Source organism: Folsomia candida, unplaced genomic scaffold (genome assembly GCF_002217175.1).
Source record: "Folsomia candida strain VU population unplaced genomic scaffold, ASM221717v1 Fcan01_Sc009, whole genome shotgun sequence".
Lineage (NCBI taxonomy): Eukaryota > Metazoa > Arthropoda > Collembola > Entomobryomorpha > Isotomidae > Folsomia > Folsomia candida.
Window position 1 is genome coordinate 816,571 of NW_019091201.1, and position 21,630 is coordinate 838,200.

Consider the following 21,630-nt stretch of genomic DNA (forward strand, 5'->3'; position numbering starts at 1 on the left):
TTTTGCAAATAATAGCTCTGCGCCATTTCGTCCCCACTGGATAGCTTGATTTTTTAAATTTTCGGCCCACCAGGGGGCTGGAGTAATTAGCAATGTTGATGGGAGTTTGACATACGGTGGCAACAATACAGGAACAGATCGCAGGGAGTGGATCATGTTACGTGTTGGGGGACTGTTTAATATGCATATTTGGTTACTTTGAGTGTGATAAGATCGATTACTCGATCGATTACGCCTATAACCCTTCCACATTATTACATAACATTTTGTTTAAATTGACATCGGGGCCATAATTTAATCCTTCCCAGACATTTAGCATGACCATATTGGCAGGCAGGACGATTGCAATTTTGAAAGCAAATATAATTCATGCTGCTCTGTAACCCTACCCTCAAAGAGTACACTCCTCCAAAAAATGACACAGTATTAAGTGCTTATTGATTGACTTGTAAATCGTATATATGCCAGTAACTAATATGAGGCTTTCTAAACATCCTTTCAAATACTCTTCAACGTCCCTTGAAAACGTCGACTCAATCACGGCAATAGACTTTGTAGCCATCATTCCAAATATGCATTAACAAAGGCTTATCTTTGTGATCAGATTGAATGCAATTTACAACTGACAAGACTGATTTAAAACAAAGCCTGGCTGGAGTGACCAAATTAGCAGCAAAGTTGAAAGAGCTATAAAAGCAAAGGGATTAAATTTTTATTGGTACAGTCGACAAGTGTAAGCCTTCCTTTGAAAAGAGTCTCTCTTCTAAAAAATAAATTATATATTTAAAAAACATGTTGGGACAGGTTGGTTTCTGAAATTATTTTTTAAAACGTGGAAGAAACGTTCAGTAATTATTTTTTTGTTTGTGATTTAACTACAGATCGTTATCGTATGCGCCGTGGCGTCGCTTGCATCTGCAGGAGTTGTTAGTCCCCCGTTCGGTTATGCCGCTGCTCCTCTGGCCTACGCCGCTCCAGCGTAAGTTTGTATTCTTATCAAGAAAATGAAATTCAGTAATTTTGAACTAAAGTTAAACCCATGTAAATTTTTTTGAATTAGGGTTGCCAAAGTTCACGCACCATTGGCATATGCTGCTCCAGTAGCTAAAGGTAACAATTGACAGAAACGACTTAAAAACAAGGGTCCAACTTACTGATATTGGTCTCAATTTGTTCTTGTAGCCGTCGTTGCTGCACAAGACTTTGACTACAACCCACAATACAGTTACGGTTATTCCGTCCAAGATGGTTTGACCGGAGACGCCAAGGGACACCAAGAAACCAGAAATGGAGACGTTGTCCAGGGACAATACTCTCTCGTCGAGCCCGACGGTGCCGTCCGAACTGTCACCTACACCGCTGATGACGGTAAGTGACGCTTTTTTCTACATGATTCGCATATGTACTCATAATAATTTGCGTAGTCCACGGATTCAACGCTGTCGTCGACCGATCTGCCCCCGCCGTCACCAAAGCCGTCGTCGCTGCCCCAGTCGCCAAGGTTCACGCCGCCCCACTCGCTTACGCCGCTCCAGTAGCCAAGGTCCACGCTGCACCTTTGGGATATGCCCACGGAGGACCTCAACTCGTCCGAGCTTATTAAAAGATAAGCGGTTCAGCTCTTTTGCCAATTACAAAATAATCCAGAGTTAGTTTTCTTTCGTGTAACTCTTGTAAATTGTTTTCCTTCTTGTCTGTCTCTTTTTATGCAAATGTCTGTAATTTATGAATCTGTACTTTTGAATATTTTGTAATAATAAAATTATTTTATTTCAAACAATATTTCGGTGTGATTACAGGCCTCGTTTTTTTCATAAAATTACTAACTTATGACATCTTATGTCTCATTATGTACAGAACTACATGTATTAAGTAAGATTAGTACTTTATTCATTGAAGTATAAATAAATATATATTAAGTGCATACTGTCATCAATATTTGCATACAACATTGCATACATATTTTAGCAGGTTTATCGACAATTAATAACTTTCTTGATTTCAAGCATCTCACGATCAGGCGTGTGCATGCAAATGGATCACTGTAAGGGAGGCGATATAGCTTAGGATGCCATACTGGTTCGCATAGTTAGTCGCATATAAATACGGCACAATTTGTGATCAAATTCATTCAGGTGTCAGCTTCTCACAAGGAACTTTTTCTTCCATTTACAAAGACATTTCGGAGTCAATCTTCGTGCCCACACAAGCATCAAAATGATCAAGGTATCCAATCAATTGATAACTCAAATCATACAACGTAGATCTGATTCGAATCTGATTTTCGGTTGATCCGATCGGACTTTCGGTTGGCGACATACGTGGAGGATAATATGTTAACAATTAATTTATATAATAAAGGCTGTTGCTCTCCTCGCTTTCGTCGCCGCCGCCAACGCCGGAGTTTTGGCCCCAGCCGCCGTCGGATATGCTGCCCCCGCTTACGCAGCTGCCCCCGTCATCGCCAAGGGTGAGATTTCCGAATAATTTTGCTGAACTACTTTCATTAATTACTTGTTACTTATCGAAATTAATTTTTTTACAGCCGCCGTTGCCGTCCAACCAGAGCCATATGACCCCCACCCACAATACAACTACGGTAAGTGCAAAATCCGTTTACATAAATACGGAAATTAGTTACTCAAAGGGAATCAAACTCAAATCTAAACAACGCTTCATGTTGAACTACAGGATACTCCGTCTCCGACGCTTTGACCGGAGACTCCAAGACCGCCTCCGAGACCCGTGATGGCGACAGCGTCCAAGGCCAATACTCCCTCGTCGAGCCCGATGGTGCCATCCGAACCGTCACCTACACCGCTGACCCCGTCCACGGATTCAACGCCGTCGTCGACCGATCTGCCCCAGCTGTGACCAAGGCCGTCGTTGCTGCCCCAGTCGCCAAGGCCGTCGTTGCCCACGCTGCCCCACTCGTAAGTCCACAAAATATGTGCATATTCAAAACACAAGACATAAACACGAGACAAGTTTTAAAAACAATATCTTTTATCGTCATATTATTAGGCCTATGCTGCCCCAGCTGTCCGAGTTGCCCACGCCCCACTCGCCGTCGCCCACGCCGCCCCACTCGCCGTTGCCCACGCCGCCCCAGCTTTCGGTCACCCAGCCGCTGTCGGTTACGGACACGCCGCCGGAGTTTACCACCATTAAGTAATTTCTCCACCGAAGCAATTAACTAGCTAATTAATTTATTTCCGTCCGTTAAATATCGCCGCTGTCACCTCCTCATCCGACTTCTTCCATTATTATTTGTTATTGGATAAGAGAAGCCCTTACTGTTTTATCTGTCGAGTTTGTCTTGTCAATTCTGTGCAATGTCGCAGGAATCAATCGTCCTATGAAAATATCAAATTGAAACTATCCTACAAAATCTGTCCATAGTTCAATCTCCTTGATTCAAAGTCAATAAAATGAAACAAAAATATTTATCCTCTTGTTGTCGTATTTATTCATTTATTGTTGAAAAATTGCTGATATATGCATTAAATGCATATATCTAGCAAATTTTGCTAGATATCCTGAACAATATCTATTGCATGTACATACATACTACAGATAATACTTGAAATAAACATGTACATTTTGCGCATCGTTGCGTCATAATAATTTAACAAATTCTGCCAATCATCACTTCAAAAAAACCTGCATTAGTCGTTACAGTTCTAACGAAGGCTTGGATAATTATTTAAACAATAATACAATAAATCACAACTCTTTTAACCATTAATTTTTTGATGGGTAAACCTAGACTCGCAAATTCATGTGTTGTTCAACATTGTACTTCAACTAGGTATATCACGCTGCATGATACATATACGCGCATAAGAAATGAAGTTACAAAATCTTGGCTTTTGAATATTTTACATTCAGGAATCCGACAATACAATCTTTATTAGATACAATAACTCAAATATATAAAATATACCAAAATCGGGGTTAAACTCATTCAAAAAGTACAATTTGAATTTGAAGTTTGATGCCACTTGTTCCCTTGAATGCATTGCATAGTTTCAGGAACCATCAGTGGATAACAGAGGGTTGTAGTTCGACAAACTGGAATTGGTTCGTTGGGATAAATCATAAGAAGGCCTTCATCTTCTCCACAATAGCCTTGAGTCCCAGCCTCATAACATTTCGAGTCCTTTGGGTTCTGAAAGTTAAAGTTGATTCCCTTATCTGTTTCAGTTATTGGGAAGTCCGGACATGGATGAGTTTTGCAAATGGGGAGACTTTTTTCGTCAAAGGTGTACCACTCTCCGGTTTTACAGGGCCCCTGTTTTTTCAAAAATGGAAAATATGATATAATTTGTAGTTAATTTATATATTTTTTTGACAATTACCGTTGACCACGCCCAGTAACATTTGTCCGTTTTATCATCGTACAACAAAGGTCTTGAGCATTGAAACCAATCACAATCGCATCTGCCTAATCGCTCATCGTTGGGAACGGCAAAAAATCGCATGTTCTCATCACATCCATTTTTATCTCCTACTTTCAAGTAGCGTTTCTTCTGTTCATGAAATCGATAACGTTTGAAATCTATTTTGTCTACTGGAGTGTCTTCGGGTAGCTCGAGTAATCTGCGATTTATCAAAAATTTTTAAGAAATTTTACAAATTATTTATGAAATTTTAAAAATTATTTTAGCACATGCTATGCATGAAATGGTTATTATATGATCTTACGAAGTATTTTCAGCAGGTTTTTCATCCCCAACTGGACCACTATAGCAAATTCCTACCGCAAGACTCGCCAATAAAACTAATTGTTTCCACATTTTCGCAGATTTAACAAATACAATGCAGACAAAAATATCATGCGAAATGCCAAACTGCAAATAACAAATTATTCACTTCTTTCCTTTTATTTGTCCAATGAGCTTATGCAAATTTTAATGACGCGGATAATTGTTGTTTAATTATACTTGCATATAACAGAGCTGAAACTTGTTCATGTTTAATGTATTCAAGACAATAAAGGATATGTATTTATGTATTGTGGTTGAATGCTTACTTAACAACCCATTGAGCCCATATTTTCTTTAACTTTTGGCCGTTTCCATTCCAGTTAAAGTTTTAAGCATCCTTTCCAGATGTCACGTTTAAGTGTAAAAGCAAGTTTTTCAAGAGTTTTTGTTATGCAAAAATCGTATGCTGTCATCATTTCATGAACAACAAGGTAATATGTCTAAATAGGTAAAATCTCACTGTATATGCATATTTATCCAAATGATGCACATTTATTTATTCTCGTTAAAAAATAGCCCGTGCAGAAAATTAGAATTCATGCCAATTTTTTACACCTTCACAATTCCTGCTACACAATGTAATGTGAATAAATATGCGAATTCCTAAGTAAAAAATAATCTATACCCCAAACACAAAAATTTTGCATATTTTGATTTTATTGATATTTCCCGTTTAATTCTAATCCGTAATTTTAATACATACATCTAAATCTCACAACCATTCAATTTAACAAAATCATTCACCTCCTTGTGTATAGTTGTGATACTCGTCATATTATTATTTAATTAAGTAGTTTGTTACGAATCACATCGTTGCTGTTATCCGTATAGTAAATACATAATAATAATTATCATTATTTAATGGTACGTGTAAAGTTCTACGTAATCTTTTCGTCGTCTTACAAGGTGATGGGATTATCACTAACCCATCATCTACTCACGTACTGCATAACTTTTTTGCCACTACGTTCGGCGTTGTATGTGAATCCTGATACTTGAAACTGGAAATTTAATAATACAACAATGAGTCTGATAAATTACGAGTACATCATCATTCACACCATAAAAATTGAACCGGTGTCGTGCGCAGTAAAGACAAGAGGGAAATTGTTTTAGCTAAAAAAAATGTAAAAAAATGATCGAATTTAAATACTTAGCGTGATTATCAAATTAAAATTGGCGTAAAAACTCTAATTAAAAAAGAAACATTTAGCTGGAGGAATTTCAATTTGAGCATAAAACTGACCACCGACAACAACTCCTATTAAAAATCACTTCCTTTCATTCAATTCAACAGACTTATTACAAACTTTTTTAACCACTTTAAACCTAATACGAAATACATTAATCTCAGTCATGTAATATGTAGTCAAAACCTTTGGCAACATAATACGTGGAGATGTGAGCAATTTTGGCAACTTGACCGTCAATCCGAGAGATATAATAGTTGAGTTGTTGGCTTCGATGGGGCAGTTCATGCAATATGCTAAATATTTAGGTGCTATTTATTACTTATTTTAGTTTACGAGTCAAATAAATAAGTCAAGCGGTAATAATGTTGTTCGTGGTGATGATTTTGGTGTCCATCATCAAATATGAATGAATTGTATCCCTCTTTTAAAAGTGAACACTTATATATTTTTTTATATAAATTGATTATCTATGTATCAAGTAACGTAAATTAGAAATTGCGTCAAGAATTATTTGCCATTCTATTACTATGTGTGAGTACATTTCTGTCGTGTAAAGTTGCCTTTGTAAATGATAATAGTTATTAATTTTGTTAATAATTTGTCGTTTAAACGTTGTGAGCTTGAGAATTAATTTGATTGATGAGTATAAAAAGTCTTAGGTGGTAACCTTACCAGAGATAACTTCTTATTAGCATCATTGTTTTACCCTTGTATTTGCTATGTAATAATTGAATCGAGTTTCAAACTCTGAGTGTAGTATCAGCATTTTGTCATGATTATTAACAATAATAATTTTAATAATATATGAATGAGTATCAGAGAGATGACTTAATTTTTAATAATACATAATCATAGACTGAGAGGAGGTTGTATAGATACAGATATAATGGTATATGTTTATATGTAGTATGTACTGCAAACATTGAGAATTTTGAGTTTATGGATATTTAACGAGATGATTTTCTTTAAAAGGACTAGTCGAGAATATTGTTGTGAGAGATTATATAATGAGAATGATGATGAGATTATAGTGAGACGAGACTGAGGGAGCTGAAGTTATGTGTTGGCTCATAACGATAATAATAATAAGAATTGTCCTGGAATGTGGAGCAACTAATAATAGTTACGTACTCAAGTTGTCGATGATGGAATCTTGTAGCACAATTAATGAGGAGAAGAACAGGAAGAGTTTAAGTATTTAGGTTCATATTGGTTTTTTTGGTGAAGGAGACTTTTCTGTATTAATTTATGTATTGGTTTTTGTTCGTTGAGATTTTATATGGTTTTCGTTGGTTTGCATGTAGTAGAACTTTTAGCTAGAAAGTTAGTATTAAATTGTTCAGTAAAATGTATTTGCTTTAGTTTTTTTCTTATTATTTGTGTGAATTTTTCTTGAATAGTGGAAATCAGTTGCGTTGCGGTTTTGGTAGAATCTCTGGTTTCGTAGAAGAAGGAGGCGTTTTGGAAGAAGATGCCGCCGCTGCAGCTGCAGAGGTACTTGGTTGAGGTTCTGCGGAATCAGGTTTTCTTGGAAGCGTTGCCGTGTCAAATACTCCATCACGTGGTTTCCAAATTGGGGAACCTGACGAATATAATAATGAACAAGGCGAGTTTTTTGATGAGTGAAGAGACTCTTGGTTTTAAATTTAATGGAACATTATTATGAAATAACTTGTGTCTTAAATCAGTATCTCACTTGGCTCCGGAACTACTGCAACAGGGGGTGGGGCGATATTTCTACTACCGGGTGTTCCAGAAGCATGAATTAGTTTTGCGGCGGATCCCGTACTCCCCGCAGATATTGTTGACGTCGTGCTTAGCGTTAAGTGGTTGGGGGTGTTCCCCAAAACACCCTTAGCTCGAGGCATGGTCGCACTTCCGATAACTTCGCGATGGTGGGGATGACCACCACCACTTCCTGCTCCACCTTCTTCCGAGTCTGTCCCCCCTTTGCCATCGCTCATAGTTTTACTGCGACCTCGGAAACCGGAATTGGAGTCAATGCTGTCTTGATGCTTCAAAGTTGCCGAACCCATTTCTATGTTTCCTGCGGAATGTCGTTGTGGTGGTTTTGGAGGCTTCTTTCGTCCTGTTGCACAAATTAAGGAATGACAATTATATGGTTATGTCATACTAAAAGAATTATGTATGAGCTATATTATTTGCTTACCCAACGTGTGAGCTTGTCCATGACCATGAGGCCGATAACCGTGACCTCCACCTCCTCGTGATTGTTGGTGTTGTTGCTGTGACTGCTCAGAGTACTCGTGACCTTCTGGCGTGGCATAGTGAGATCCACCAGAGGACAGGTGACCATTCCTTCCACTCCCATCGCCACCACCATCACCCTCGTCATCTCCCCCGTCGGATGGCAGTCGTGGAGGTAAGCTCATATTTCGAACACTTTCCCTAATGATTTGTCTTATGTTGCGGAGAAAAACGTTACGAAACTCGGCCGTGGAGTTGGACAAAAGGTAAGTTTTTTCGGAACGACGGGGCGTAGAGCTTCGTAAGTGTGTCAATTCCCATGAGTAATTGGGACCATTAGAGTCCAAATCTTTGAGGTCTCGGGGATCTTGTCTCACTTGGACTTCCGACACTAAAATTTATGAAATACATGGATTATTGATATGCATGTCCAGAATAAAAGTGTTAAATTTTGATTATAATTGTGCTTACCCGGAATCAATACTTGGTAACGAATAATCTCTACTTCTGATTTGTCGGATATCTTGGAAGTTGAGCTCTATATGAAAAAAGACAATGTGTAAATGCCGTTTTTTTATCATCTAAGGAGGGGAGCTTGCGAGGTTGATAATAACAGATCTTGATGCCCTTTGGATATGTGATAGGGTCTCATGAGTGTACTAAAACCCTGAAGTGGTTTGACTCCATGGCCACATTTGCGCCCGCCACACCCACTCAAAAATGCCCAAAAAACGCTTTCACTCCAGTTTTCACTCACTCAAATCCACGTCAAAAATCCAATTTTACTCGGATTTTGAAATTTCTTTCATCATTACACTCCCAGATAGTTGCTTTCTTCAATCCAATATCAAACCCAATTTTTTCGAAATTTTTAGTATTTTTAAAATTTGAAATTCTGAATGAGGATTGTTGTAGTAATCAACAACTCAAATTACGCCTGCGAAATAATCATCAGCAAAATTGAGTTTGATATGGAATTGAAGAAAGCAACTATCTGGGAGCGTAATGGTGAAAGAAATTTCAAAATCCGAGTAAAATTGGATTTCTGGCGTGGATTTGAGTGAGTGAAAACTGGAGTGAAAGCGTTTTTTAGGCATTTTTGAGTGGGTGTGGCGGGCGCAAATGTGGCCATGGAGTCAAACTACTTCAGGGTTTTAGTACACTCATGGGTCCCTACCACATATCCAAAGGGCATCGAGATCTGTTATTATCAACCTCGCAAGCTCCCCTCCTAAGAAGAAAGGAAGGACACTCTTCATATATTTTTCTAGGAAAAAAAATCATATTTTTGTCGGAAAAGCTTGGAGAAGCAATGATTGAGGTTTGTTTGCAGGTTCAAAGGCGTATTATTATTACTATTCTTCAAACATCTGGCTGTGTCATGTTCAAATTCTTTCTTTTGGTGCTTGATAGTGCTACGCTCCGCTTGGCAGAAGGATGAATAGAATCAAAATCAAAAGTTCACCGAACCAAACTTTGTCCATTGAATCCATCGCATCCAATAATGCTCGTTAGAAGAAAGTTTTCAACATTACTCTTCAAGAGAAAGGCCAAGAAATGAGAGAAAGAAAGAGCATGAGTACACCATTTGATTCCGCTCCAAATAAGTGCACTTAATTTGGAAAGTTTAGCTGCCAGAGAGGAAATAAGGTAGTGAATTTTCATTTATCCGTCAAGATGAGCAGGGAAACAACATTTCATCCACCAACAACATCCAGTAGAAAAGATGGTGATGGTGATGATAAGTCTTAAAGCAACCATTTTTATTTGTAGATCGTACTATGACTGTGAAAGTAAGAGTGAAAAAATGGTGGTGACTTGTTATTCTTCAAATTATGGAAGTTATGCAAGGTTAACTTTTGTAATGAGACGACTGAATTTATGTGATTTGTGTGAATTTGTGTGTTATGTTACGTAATCCTTTGCAGACAGTATAGATGCAAATCTAAAACTGGTTTCTCATCAATTTTTTTGTTGAAAAAAATCATTAACTCATCATGAATATCTATTCTTACTTTTACTCATTGGTCAAATGGAGGTTATTCTAATTAGTTAGCTACTTATTAACTCGCCAGTGTCTGTGAAAATAAACATTCTTGTCTCAACAATTCTCACTTCATTCTCCATAAAAATGAATCGTTTTGTGATAGTTATTTTCATTTTCGGAGCTGTCTATTCCTTGCCCGTGTCCACCAATACTGATAATAACCCCACACTTTATATAATATTTTGTTCCGGTAAGAACAATTCCTGGGGACAGCTCTCTACTCTAGAATAGTTTCCCTTCGGGCTGGATTACCTGGACAGATCAAACCCTCGCTCAAAATAAAGAAAATTTCCTCCAAATCGACCTCAACCCGAAAAACCGTTCTACAAGCCCGTTGAGAAATGGTTCAAACACATTCAATGGATGATAAAACCCACGGAAAAGGATGGCTACTTTATCACGAGAAAACTGCCATTGTATCCTCCAAGGTTGAAAAAACGGTGGTTACCATCACCTCATCGTGGCGAAGGATGAAGACCTCGTCAAGAAACTCTCCCCGGTGGATCTCTGCGCAACGAAGCAATGCTCAAGCCCATCATGACTGATGACATGTCCGAATTCAAATACCAACCCCAGCTGCTCAACTACCTCGGCAGTGACCAAGTATGTATGCGGAACACTCGAAATATATCCAAGTCAGTGAAAACAAAGGTCACAAGAAAAACTACAGAAAGGGTCTGGATTCGTGGGACGATACGTTACTAAACTAAATCCCTGAAGCAGAAGGTGTTCCCATGAATGGCTACGGATCTCACGTAGAACTCACGGACAATGCGAATACAATCATGAACAAGTATGAGAAACACGTCAAGATTACGATAGCCAAAGTGACGACAGTTACCAATTCAGATGCTACAAAAATTCTGCAAAATGTCACCATCTCTTTCACCGACTTCGGACAAGACTGAAGCAGTCATGAAAATTAATGAGCGGCCACCAGTCACTCTTAATCCCAAGTTCCGGCTACCCTCTCTCCGAACCGGAAAGTCCGTTGGGATTCCAAAACTTCTTATTGAATCAGTCCAGGCAGAAAAGTTTGATAAAATCAAACTGATTACAAAGAAAATCGACATGACCAAAGAGTTCCAACTTCCGTCTAAGAGCACGATGGATGGACATTAACGTTGTCACCAGCATGTTGGAAAACGTGGAACTCCCCTTCAGGGCAATGCTTGTTATTGATGGAGAGGGTGACAGTCTAGAATTACGAAAGGCCGCGTGCCCCCAGAGCTTATCATGGATGAACTCAAAAGGAAAAGTATCCACCTCGAGATCTATAAGACTGTTGGGAATGAGGTGATCAAGTGGATAAGCGAAACGCTTGTGGGCAAATTTTAACCCTGAATGTGACCTGATGGCTTGAATTAGAGGAAAATCGCATCAAATTTTTACCAAAATGTGACAAATTAAATAAATCATTTCATAATTTGGTGGATATGAAAAAAAAATATATTTTTTTCACTACCTATATCTTTTCTTTCATCACCAAAAATGGTCCTGTGGTAAAAAAAATCCCCAACCAGCAACAGCACACAATCATTACGATTCATTCATTGTCACTCCCTCGAGAAATTGCCGGCAAGTAGAAAGGATCTCCCCAGAGTAAAAGTGACCAAATGGATGGACAGCACAGGGAATGTGAGTGGTTTATGTAAAGCAAACCTTTATATATCCTTTCACAGCATCGCTTTCCCCATCGCTTTCTCCAACAAATAAATAAACTGAGCGTGTAGAAAATAAAAAAGTGAAAGAGCGAGAATAAAGTGAAAGCAAGGAGTATGTACGTACAATCAGCTTCTTCTTGTGTCTCAGCCTCTCCTTGCAAAGGAACACGACCGCAGTCTTGAACACAAAGCACATTGCGTGAAGTTCCAACCCTTTTTTAATCTTGCCCAGGAACACCGCAATGTTGAGCCACTCCACGCCACCGTAATGCAGTAAATCTCCAGGGCTCAGGTCGATCGGTGTTTTCGAAATCTTTTGATGTTGTCTTTGTAGGTGCTCGAATATTGCTCCGTACTCTTCATGAATTCTCTGCATTTCGTTCTAAAATTAGGCAGATAAATACGTTTAATTAATTGGAGAAAAAAATAGTTTAGCCTTGCAAATTATTTATTGTTTAATGTTAATTACAATATGTTCCGCGACTCGTTCCATGCATTGCAGCGATTCTGTAAAATAAGGATACAGGAAATTAATTACAAAATACTTTTTGGTGGTGTGTGCAATGTGCGTTTCATTTGCTGCACTTTTCTAAGGAAATTTATGACCTGGTTTTTATTAGTGGTTTGGTTTTCTCGAATTTCACAAGAATGAACCAATTTATTCCCGTATTTCTAATCTTACCTGAAACCAAACGATACTCTTCCGCATTGGTGTCACAAAGGTTGCGAATTTGTTGAAGAAGCAGCGGGTATTTGAGGATACGTTGAATCGGTTTTATCAAATATGACTCCAACGTGTTTGAATGCTGTTGCTTCGGATTTCTCGCAGCCAGGAAAACTTGCAGGGCTTGGTTCCCTTCAACTGGATGAAGTAGTTTCTGAGCTTTGGAATGCGACGCACAAAATGAAGAATACAGTTTGAAATGATCCACAAAACTTAAAAAGGCTGAAGCAATGTTGAGAAGAATTGTCTGCAATAAAAAAAAAATGCAATCCGTTATATCGATTTTATTTCAATTCTTCCATCCAAATAAATTAAACAAGACATTCCATTCCACTCTATTCTTCAGCATTAAACTTAACCCCATAAATCAGCAAGGGTGCAATATCACGAGAGCGAAGGAGAGAATATACATAAAACAAGCAGTAAACTCTCAAGAATCGAAGGACTACATGGATTCCGATTCTCCACCCAGAGAGAAAAAAGCAAGGAATAATATAATTGAATTTATTTGGACCAACGACTGAGACGAAGAAATGGAATCGTTTAATTTTTTCTCGTGAATCGAATTATCTTTTTTTCTATATAACATCAGTCTCAAATTCGATTTGAAACGGGGTGAATTCCTCAAAAAGGAGAGATGCAGAGTCATCGGAACAAGGAAATAGCTAAATTTTGGACTCCTATTAATATCATGATTCGAATTATTTTTACTGCTTACTTTGAATTCAGAAGGATTCTGAATTTGGTTTATTGATTCGATAGCAGAACTGCTTTCCAGGGCGGCTTCCAGACTGCGAAGAAACCTTCGTTGCACTCCCACCATTTCTCTAATGTTCCCAAATATTGCCATCATTTCCTGAAAAAAATAATTGATATGTATAAATAAATAATTTATACTCGGTCGCGTTGACGTATATAGATTGTCATATAATTTGTATGAGCTATAAGTACTTATCGACAATAATAACATGACAAATTATTATTCTCATTATGTACTACTTTGCATTTTAAAGCCAAATATTCTTAAATATGTAGCTCTACTTTTCGTCATCCTCATAAATTTGTTGGGTGAAAGCTTAAACTTACCGTTGTCGATAGAAAGTTTTCGTTTCTTAAAGGCTCCAAATACAACTCCAAGAGGCCCGTCAAGTGCTATAATAATAGTAATAATACGGGGAGGAGGGTAAGTAAGTACAATAAAATATCAGTCTCAATAACTTTATGATCTACGTAATTGCACACGACGATGGAGAGAAAGGATTGAATGGAGATTGCTTTTTATACGATATCATCATCATCATCGTCTTATCATATGCGTAACATTTTCCTTCTTTTTTCTCGATCGACTTATGAACACAATTCCCCACGGAGTCTTCAGCTCAGAGTGTATTTCATCTCAGTATATGAACCGGAAACCGTGTTACTAAATACCAAACATATTTATGCATTGTCTGGTTTATCATGTTTTTTCAAGTACCTACGTGGATGTCAAAGGTGGTATTAGATCTTTGATGATATTGTCTGCCTTGTAACATTTTACAAGGAAAAATGTCAGGATCAATTTATGATCAATGTGCTTGGGGTGGCTCTTCAGCCAAGCCACAAAATAAAACTTTGGCAATAATGCAGTCTTGTAGTTCAGCAAGTTTTTTTTCATGTGTGCCATGTTACAAATGATGAAATGAACCTTCCCAGAAATTCTTTATGAGGTAATAAAAATGTTTTACAGCTATAAATTGTCATGTAGCAGACCATGTAGCTGCAACTTTTGCTTTTCTGGTGAAAACAGTTTAAGGAAATTTGGGCGATGGGGTGTCTAATTTTATGGCTAATTAGTATTTGATCTAGTTCTTGGCGGAGAAAGTAATGCTCAAAGTTTTATATGTATCAGGCATACGTCATGTACAGGAAAATCACTATACTACGTTTTATAGACTTTCACCACACGCGTAATTTTTGGCACCAGTCATTTCTTCACTTTCTCCTCTACAAAATTTCTCCCTTATCCGTGATAACTTATCACCACCAGCAGGAGAACGTAGAAAGTGGGAAGAATGGAAATTTTCAAATAATCTGACTACCAGCATAAATTTATGATCCCACTTTCACCTGGTTCTCCCACCCAACCAATCTACTCTCAATATTCATACTACATTATGGCATTCTACTTTCATCCTCATTCAGGAATCAAATCATTTCTCTGCTGCAAATCGATTTCACCAAGTGTGGTAAAAAAATAGATAAGAATTCTCTCCCAATTCGCATCATATGTCAAACTTACTCCTGGAAAAGACCTCTCTCTGTCACGATTTAAGGCAGAAAATCGCGAAATGTGCAAAGGTCGTGGATATGAACGTGTGGTTCACCACATCAGCGCGATAACCATCTTTTTGTCTCAGTCTATGTATGTATCCAGTTGAGAAATATGATACGCCAGCCAGGCAGACAACGGAAGGATGAGCTACTACGGAAAGGATAAAACCAAGCTCTGTCAACCGTAGTAATAGGACCATTGCTTGCTTGCTAGCTGCTGTTGTCGCTCTCTCTCTCCTCCGTAATTCACTTCTATTCCCTGAACACTCAAAATCTCTGGATGGATTCTATTCTGTCATCGCAACTAACACAACCTAACCATCCCAACCCCTGGGATGTAATAGTAGTATTGGAGACATGACTAGAAATTGGACTGAATAAAAGTTCATCTTGTCTCTGCCTTAGTTGGATGGATGGCTGGCGTAGTGCGTACGTACGTAGTGGATGGAGAAAGTAAGCTATTTTCCGTCTGGTTTGAATTTTGGAAAGTTCCACCAATACTGGATCAAACCAAACTGATGGCCAATTCAGGAATTTCCGTGTCGCTAGACACTTTCCTTCAATATGCCAAGTACCACCAACCACCAGCACTTCATCCCATATAATTCTACGGGCTCTTTCTCTCCATCTCACTCACCATCTTATTCCACCAGGATTCACATGGGCAATAGGGTTCCATTCACATTACAACCTCATCCCAATCACCCATCTTTGTGGGGAAAGTGTTAAGGTATAGATCGTTCTTTTGTAATGGGTTGGATAAAATGTCACTTCTTCTCGGCTGAGTTTTGTTGGAGGAGAAGAAGAAGCGGAGGAGATGTTATTACTTAGCCTGCTACACACACCTCCTTTTTCTCTCTCCAGGAGGAGGATGAACGTGATATATTCGTTTAATTTTAATGTGAAACCGTAAAACTACCTTCTCCACTACTTATACTTTCTCCATCTCTCTTCCAACTCTGCTTGAGAGAACAAGATGAAAATGATCAATTTGAATTATTCAACTAGTAATATCCATTTGGTTTAGAAAAGAAATTGCAAAGTGCTCCAACACCAAAAGCAACGTAGGCACGACCACCACTGCCACATACTTATCTCCCATTTGCCTGACATACTGTCTTTTCCTACGAAAATGGAGGGGAATGTGGTGAAAAATTCCGACGAGCCCCTTCAATGGATATTATATGGATATGTATGTACAGTATGTGTGACCTCCTCTCTCTCTGCAGACAAATGCAAGCGATTTAGATGTTTTCGGTGTCTCCATCCTTCCTTTTCTCTCTTCTCCACGTATCACTTTCTTTCACTTTCTCTTCACGCTCATCGCTCACCTTGACGTAGGCTCGCTCCGTCTCCACCAACTCGAGAACGGCCTTCTTCATCTTTTCCACGTCCCGGGTGCCCATCGGAAGTTGGGAATGGGTTGGCGAATTTCCACCGCTGATCATGGCTGCAGGCGAGTCCGTGCCGATCGTTGTTTGGTGAGTGAGTTGAGGATGACTTCGACCTCCTCCACCGCCACCGCCACGTTCTTTCGTTCGGCAGAAAGTTGTAATGTCTCCGGCCGTCTGGAGGATAAAACAATATTCAATTATGTACTTGCAATATTATTGTTATTATTACGACACTCATTCCATGCAAACGTTTGTTTACAATGGGAAATTGATATTTTATAGATTGTCGTAAAAAATAATAAGCACTTTGTATTTCGCAGTGCAAAATCTTTTTACCTTAATGAGCGTATCAATATCGGTAGAGGCTCCCATTCGCGAATTACGTCCTTCTCCTCCCGAAGTGTGTCCGCCAATCTCATCCGTATCCGATGGACTCAGGTCTTTATCTGGAAAAACAAGATGGGAATATTCAGACGGAGAAGCGCGAGAGAGCATCTTTGCAGTTAAATGCCATTAGAGTTTGGAGATGCGTCGCGTTGTCTTCTTGGCGTGTCCAAATAGTCATTTCAGATTAAATGGCATCTTTACATAGCTCCATTTTCAGTTTGTAATAGAATTCTGTTCATGCCACAGTTACGACTTTCTAGATCACAACCTCTCTTCTGATAGTCTACTTTCTTCGGTAGGATGGACATGCCGAGAACTAACTTTCTCCGATTTCCTTTTAGACCAAGCCGACCGACAGGATATGGCAGAGCAGGCTTTCTAAACATATCTGTAAGAAAGGGCATTCCTGCCGCAGTTATTTTCCTTTTTGACAGATATGACTATGACCCAGTTTTTTCCACATGCCTCCAATGCATACAACGACCCGACTCAATAATACATACGAAGTATGTGGACAGATTCCTCACGTCACAATAACACAAACAACCCTCGCACACGGATGTCATTTCGAATTCGGCACAAGTAATCCTGCTCAGAAAACTTCTTTATTTTCCTCAATTCCATTCTCTGAAGTCCTCTCTTTCTTCATTTTATTTTACTTTCTCTTTTCCCTTAAAACTCAATTGTTTTTCATGACATTATGCACAATTCGCCAAACACGAGGGGCCATACGCCTCCTTCATAAAATTAGAATTTATGATGCATGGAACCGCAAAAAAATACAAAAACAAAAGAATGTGTAAAACACTAGCCTTTCAATGCAATTTCATGGCTTTGAGGCAATCTGTTTAATAAAATGTTTGCTCTCAAAGAAAGTGTATTTGCTCGTTTGGTAAGAAAAAAGAACCGTCATCATCATCATCATCATCGTGATCGCTTCTAGTCTAAAGTCCAACTTTTGCTTCTGTATGCTAACCTCCACTTTAGAAACATGAAACCAAATTGTGCTCACAAACATGTCCGCAAAATAACTCGTCGAGTTACAAAACCATTTTGCATTTGATTTGAAAGTCTTATGAGTAATGTTTTATTAAAAAATGTTTTCTCCTTACTTTCGTGGGGCGCGGGGACGATCAAATTACTGAGGGCAGCTGCAAAAAAAATTGTGTAACGTTTCTGAGAGTTCTCTACGATTTTTGGTATGGATTTGGTTTATCGAACCATTTACAATTTACTGATGTTTCAAATTAGTAAAATTGATTAGAATATGCAATAATTATGTACCTTCCGTAAGTAAATCTGGGTCAAGGGGAGGAGGTGGACAAACAAGTTGGGCAATGGCTGCATCCGCCGCGGCCAGGGCGGCAGCCAAGGCTGGTGGTTCGGTCCGTGAAGACCGTAGCATCAGGCAGAGAGAGGACTCTTCTTGTAGCACCGATTCAATATACCTGTAAAAATAGGGTAAAATTGCATGAAAACCTGATAAGTATGGACACGCAAGAGCAGAAGAATTGTTAAAAATATGTACGTACATCATGTCCAGGTCGGAAACGATGGCTGTAAAATAAAATTTTGAATTATTGTAAATCTCCCGTCAATAAATTGCAAAAAAAACTCGATAAAATTTTGCTTATCTTACCTCCGTTAATCACAAGAATCTCATCACTCTTTATTATCCCTGTATGCAAAATTAGCAATTAAAATCATTTTTAGGCGCATCGTACATACATGCTTTATGATTTTCAGATTAAAGTTGGGTGTGTATTTAATAGTGCGTGTAGTATTTGTGCCCGATATGAACATAGGTGCACATGTTTGTACTGTGTTTTTATGTCGCACATCACCTTCATAAGATTGTTCCTCGGGGACAGGACTTTTCACATTTCTAATATCACAATCTACAAAAAGAGACATTAAATAAATAGCACAAAGACGAATAATACGATCAAAAAGCGTCTTAATAAAACAGAGCCGGGTTCATCCCTGTGTGCAGGATTGAATAATAGAAACCAGTAATTACACCATTCCCATGCAACCAATAAGGTAAAACAGACCATGCAAAGCAAAAACATTGGAGCGGAAGTTTGTCGAGAGTCAATTTTTTCCAGACAGAGAAATCATAAGCTCAACGACCCTTATCCCACATTCAAGGTGCATGCATACTGATACGGAGAAAGCATTACAAAACAAACATCTGAAGTGGAGAGAATCGTGGATTGGCAATTTGTGCAAAAGTGTTTTCTCTTTTTCCATCCACTTTTCCATTCAGTCAGCCAGACTCAAAGTCTAAACTTGCACTCGTTTTCGTTTGAACTGCTAAAAGCTAGAGAATTCAACTACTCATGAATATGTTCACCTCGTATAAAATTGTGCTATGCCAATTGAATGCATATATAACACATATTCGCCACCACACACAGTGTCATATTATGTATGAGACAAATGCATTTCAAATTTCCACCAAACTTGGAGCAAGTGCTGATCCTCTCAGTCCTGCCAACACCGCAAAAACATTTATCAACATTTGTGCTTTCTATTTTGACTTCCCACTCAGGATATCAAACCAAAAACTATCGAGGAGCACTTTGGCTGGCGAATGGTGTGGTTATGTGCTGCGCTCTTGGTTGATCTGATTTGATCCCAACTATTCAACATCCAACAGACCGACAACAATCCACTCAGTCAGTCACTTCCACCATTAAATAGATACTACTCGTCGTAGATAGCGAAAAGGGCAAACCATACAAATTCGCAGTTTCAACGTATTATTATTGCTTCCTCTTTGCTGATCAGACATATAAATACAGAGTTCAAACAAAAAGCCGGGGAAAGGTTGAGGTTTTCCTGGTTTCGGTCCAACTTTCCATCCAAATGAGTTTTACTTTCATACGTAAAAGCCTTACACAACAACTTGTAATGGATGTTTACCACGGATTCGGAACGAATTTTAATAATACAGCAGCCAAAGTAAATATATTCATGCAATCAAATAAACGAAATTGATGTAAAGCTTCGCACCAGGGAAAATGAATGCATGCGGAGAAAGAGTTTAAATAGCGGGTTGTAAAAGAGGACTTATCAAAGGCAGTGCATTTCCAATCCGGGCTTATTAGAATTTCAAGACGCGCTCTACTGTACGAGATCTAAGCAAATATTGAGTCTTCTTCTCCGGTACGATTTTGCTCCGTTTTATGAGAGAAAGTTAGTACTGAGCTGAATTGACTGTCAAACATAAAAAGATTGACTGTAAAATTGAAAAGATTCCAGAAACGTGATGTGTTTCTCACTTTTCTGTAACTTGATACAACCCAGTACTTAAATGATTCCTGCACAAAATTGTTGTCTGCAGGTGTGTATGTAGGTATCTACCTTCAACTGATGGATGTACGTAGTAAATACTCGAGATGGGAAAATATAAATCGAACCCTGGATGAAAGATGACCTAGTACAAGCTTGAGTGTGGTTTGTACATGTGTATTCAAGCAAAGTGAACATAAAATGCGCGTAAAATACAGTTTGTGTCTGTGTGTTCATATTCTTTACACATTTTGGAATTTGGTTTGGCCCGGAAGATGTTGAAGATGTGGTGTGGTGGGGGAAGCGGCGGAGGATTTATCCTCGGACAAAAAGGACACTTCACTCCGAACCACTCACCGTTATTCATGGCAACACTCCGGTCTTCAACTCTACTCACGAAGCAGGATAATTCATCTTGTCGGTCGGTATTTTCCCAAAGTTCGGCCTCCACGCTAAAGCCCCACATTAAGTCCAAAGAGGCTCGGGCAAGTTCCACTTGATACAAAAGTTTGGCTCGCACCTCAACCACTTCGTGAGTCGCGACCTGGTCGGCGCAATTTAGAAATAGATTTTAGAAACACTTTCATAATTGGATTTTTCAAGTCAAGCCTATCTTTTGTCAACTCAAATATTCTGAACGTGGAGACAGAATTTAAACACAAAAACTTACATAAGTTTCGATGAGATCAGAGCGAAATGGAACGAAATAATTGGTGTCGGGAAGTTCTCGGCGTTTCTTGACTCGGACAAAGTGTTCCGTGCTGAATCATGAAATAGAGTGGATGGAATGAGCATAATAAAGAGGAAGAAATGACGATATATCACTAAAATATAATAATATGTTACTCACGCCACGAGATTTTTCCTTCCGCAAGCACAAGTGAGAAACTCGTCCACAGTCATGCCATCCTTCAAGGATACGGTTACCATCTGAAATTGAGAAAATTCATAAAATATGAACTTTCCCTTTCACCAGTTTCTCCCAATAAATCATGCTCTTATACAATTGACGATCAAGAAGAGTCGAAATTTGTCTTAATAATTTTATTGTTGGGAGAAAACTCGCAAAAGGAAACCTTTCGAGGCACGAACATGTTATTAAATTGGAAATTAGAGTTGTCAAAAGAAATTCAATAAATGATAAATTCCCATTTGACAGAAATACAATTTTGATTAAAATTCAAGTGCTGTAGAAATGTACTTTTTGATCAAATTGAATTTACATTTACATACATATTCTCAGAAATATGTAACCTCTCATTTTCTCAATTTACAACTTCTCTAAATTAAATTTCCGATGGGAACACGTAATAAAATATTATTACTTGATTTTCAGGCAGTGAAATCTTTGCAGTCCTCCCTTCTGACTCCCGATCGGACGACGAGGCGTGCAACGAGCGTCTCGAGGAAGCAGAATTTGACCTCGATAAGAGTGGGGCTCGCCGTTTCGTGGCTCCTCGCCCGGCCAACAAGTTGCTCAGCAAAGATGGACTCCGAGCGCAGACAAATGCGTGAAACGACGACACGGTGAACACACCCAAACGATTTAACGTATTTTTCGTTGTTCTTGACACGTGCGAGAGAAGACTCTGTTTCGGAGGAGGAAAGGAAAAAAAATAAAGTTGGCTTCACCG

At 38.7% G+C, this 21,630-nt stretch overlaps 3 protein-coding genes across 6 annotated transcripts in view; 1 reads left to right on the plus strand and 2 right to left on the minus strand.

The window, feature by feature from the left end:
• The first annotated feature begins 646 nt into the window (after window positions 1-646).
• LOC110854078 (cuticle protein) lies at window positions 647-3,449 on the plus strand. Its single transcript, XM_022102476.2, has 11 exons — window positions 647-804; window positions 882-979; window positions 1,061-1,110; window positions 1,183-1,368; window positions 1,425-1,600; window positions 1,858-1,865; window positions 2,136-2,226; window positions 2,362-2,470; window positions 2,546-2,599; window positions 2,692-2,933; window positions 3,025-3,449. Exons 1-11 carry the CDS (start codon window positions 793-795, stop codon window positions 3,169-3,171), a joined length of 1,173 nt encoding a protein of 390 aa, XP_021958168.1. The 5' UTR covers window positions 647-792; the 3' UTR covers window positions 3,172-3,449.
• Window positions 3,450-3,870: 421 nt separating this feature from the next.
• On the minus strand, window positions 3,871-4,875 carry LOC110853740. Its single transcript, XM_022102058.2, has 3 exons — window positions 4,708-4,875; window positions 4,362-4,602; window positions 3,871-4,294 (listed from the first exon to the last, which is right to left on the minus strand). Exons 1-3 carry the CDS (start codon window positions 4,797-4,799, stop codon window positions 3,968-3,970), a joined length of 660 nt encoding a protein of 219 aa, XP_021957750.1. The 5' UTR covers window positions 4,800-4,875; the 3' UTR covers window positions 3,871-3,967.
• A 533-nt stretch (window positions 4,876-5,408) lies between these two features.
• The window catches only part of LOC110854079, a 58,514-nt gene continuing 42,292 nt past the window's right edge, over window positions 5,409-21,630 (minus strand). For all 4 annotated transcript variants that reach the window (XM_035855126.1, XM_035855128.1, XM_035855127.1 and 1 more), the window contains 19 exons: window positions 21,322-21,585; window positions 20,847-20,926; window positions 20,667-20,757; window positions 20,354-20,540; window positions 18,339-18,377; window positions 18,232-18,256; window positions 17,984-18,147; window positions 17,812-17,850; window positions 16,649-16,758; window positions 16,250-16,486; window positions 13,692-13,757; window positions 13,324-13,461; window positions 12,564-12,852; window positions 12,351-12,388; window positions 12,006-12,263; window positions 8,642-8,708; window positions 8,133-8,561; window positions 7,659-8,051; window positions 5,409-7,544 (listed from right to left, as the gene is read on the minus strand). In XM_035855126.1, coding sequence (XP_035711019.1) covers window positions 7,369-7,544; window positions 7,659-8,051; window positions 8,133-8,561; window positions 8,642-8,708; window positions 12,006-12,263; window positions 12,351-12,388; window positions 12,564-12,852; window positions 13,324-13,461; window positions 13,692-13,757; window positions 16,250-16,486; window positions 16,649-16,758; window positions 17,812-17,850; window positions 17,984-18,147; window positions 18,232-18,256; window positions 18,339-18,377; window positions 20,354-20,540; window positions 20,667-20,757; window positions 20,847-20,926; window positions 21,322-21,585 — 3,090 coding nt within the window. In that variant the 3' untranslated portion in view covers window positions 5,409-7,368. The remainder of the gene's footprint in view (window positions 7,545-7,658; window positions 8,052-8,132; window positions 8,562-8,641; window positions 8,709-12,005; window positions 12,264-12,350; window positions 12,389-12,563; window positions 12,853-13,323; window positions 13,462-13,691; window positions 13,758-16,249; window positions 16,487-16,648; window positions 16,759-17,811; window positions 17,851-17,983; window positions 18,148-18,231; window positions 18,257-18,338; window positions 18,378-20,353; window positions 20,541-20,666; window positions 20,758-20,846; window positions 20,927-21,321; window positions 21,586-21,630) is intronic.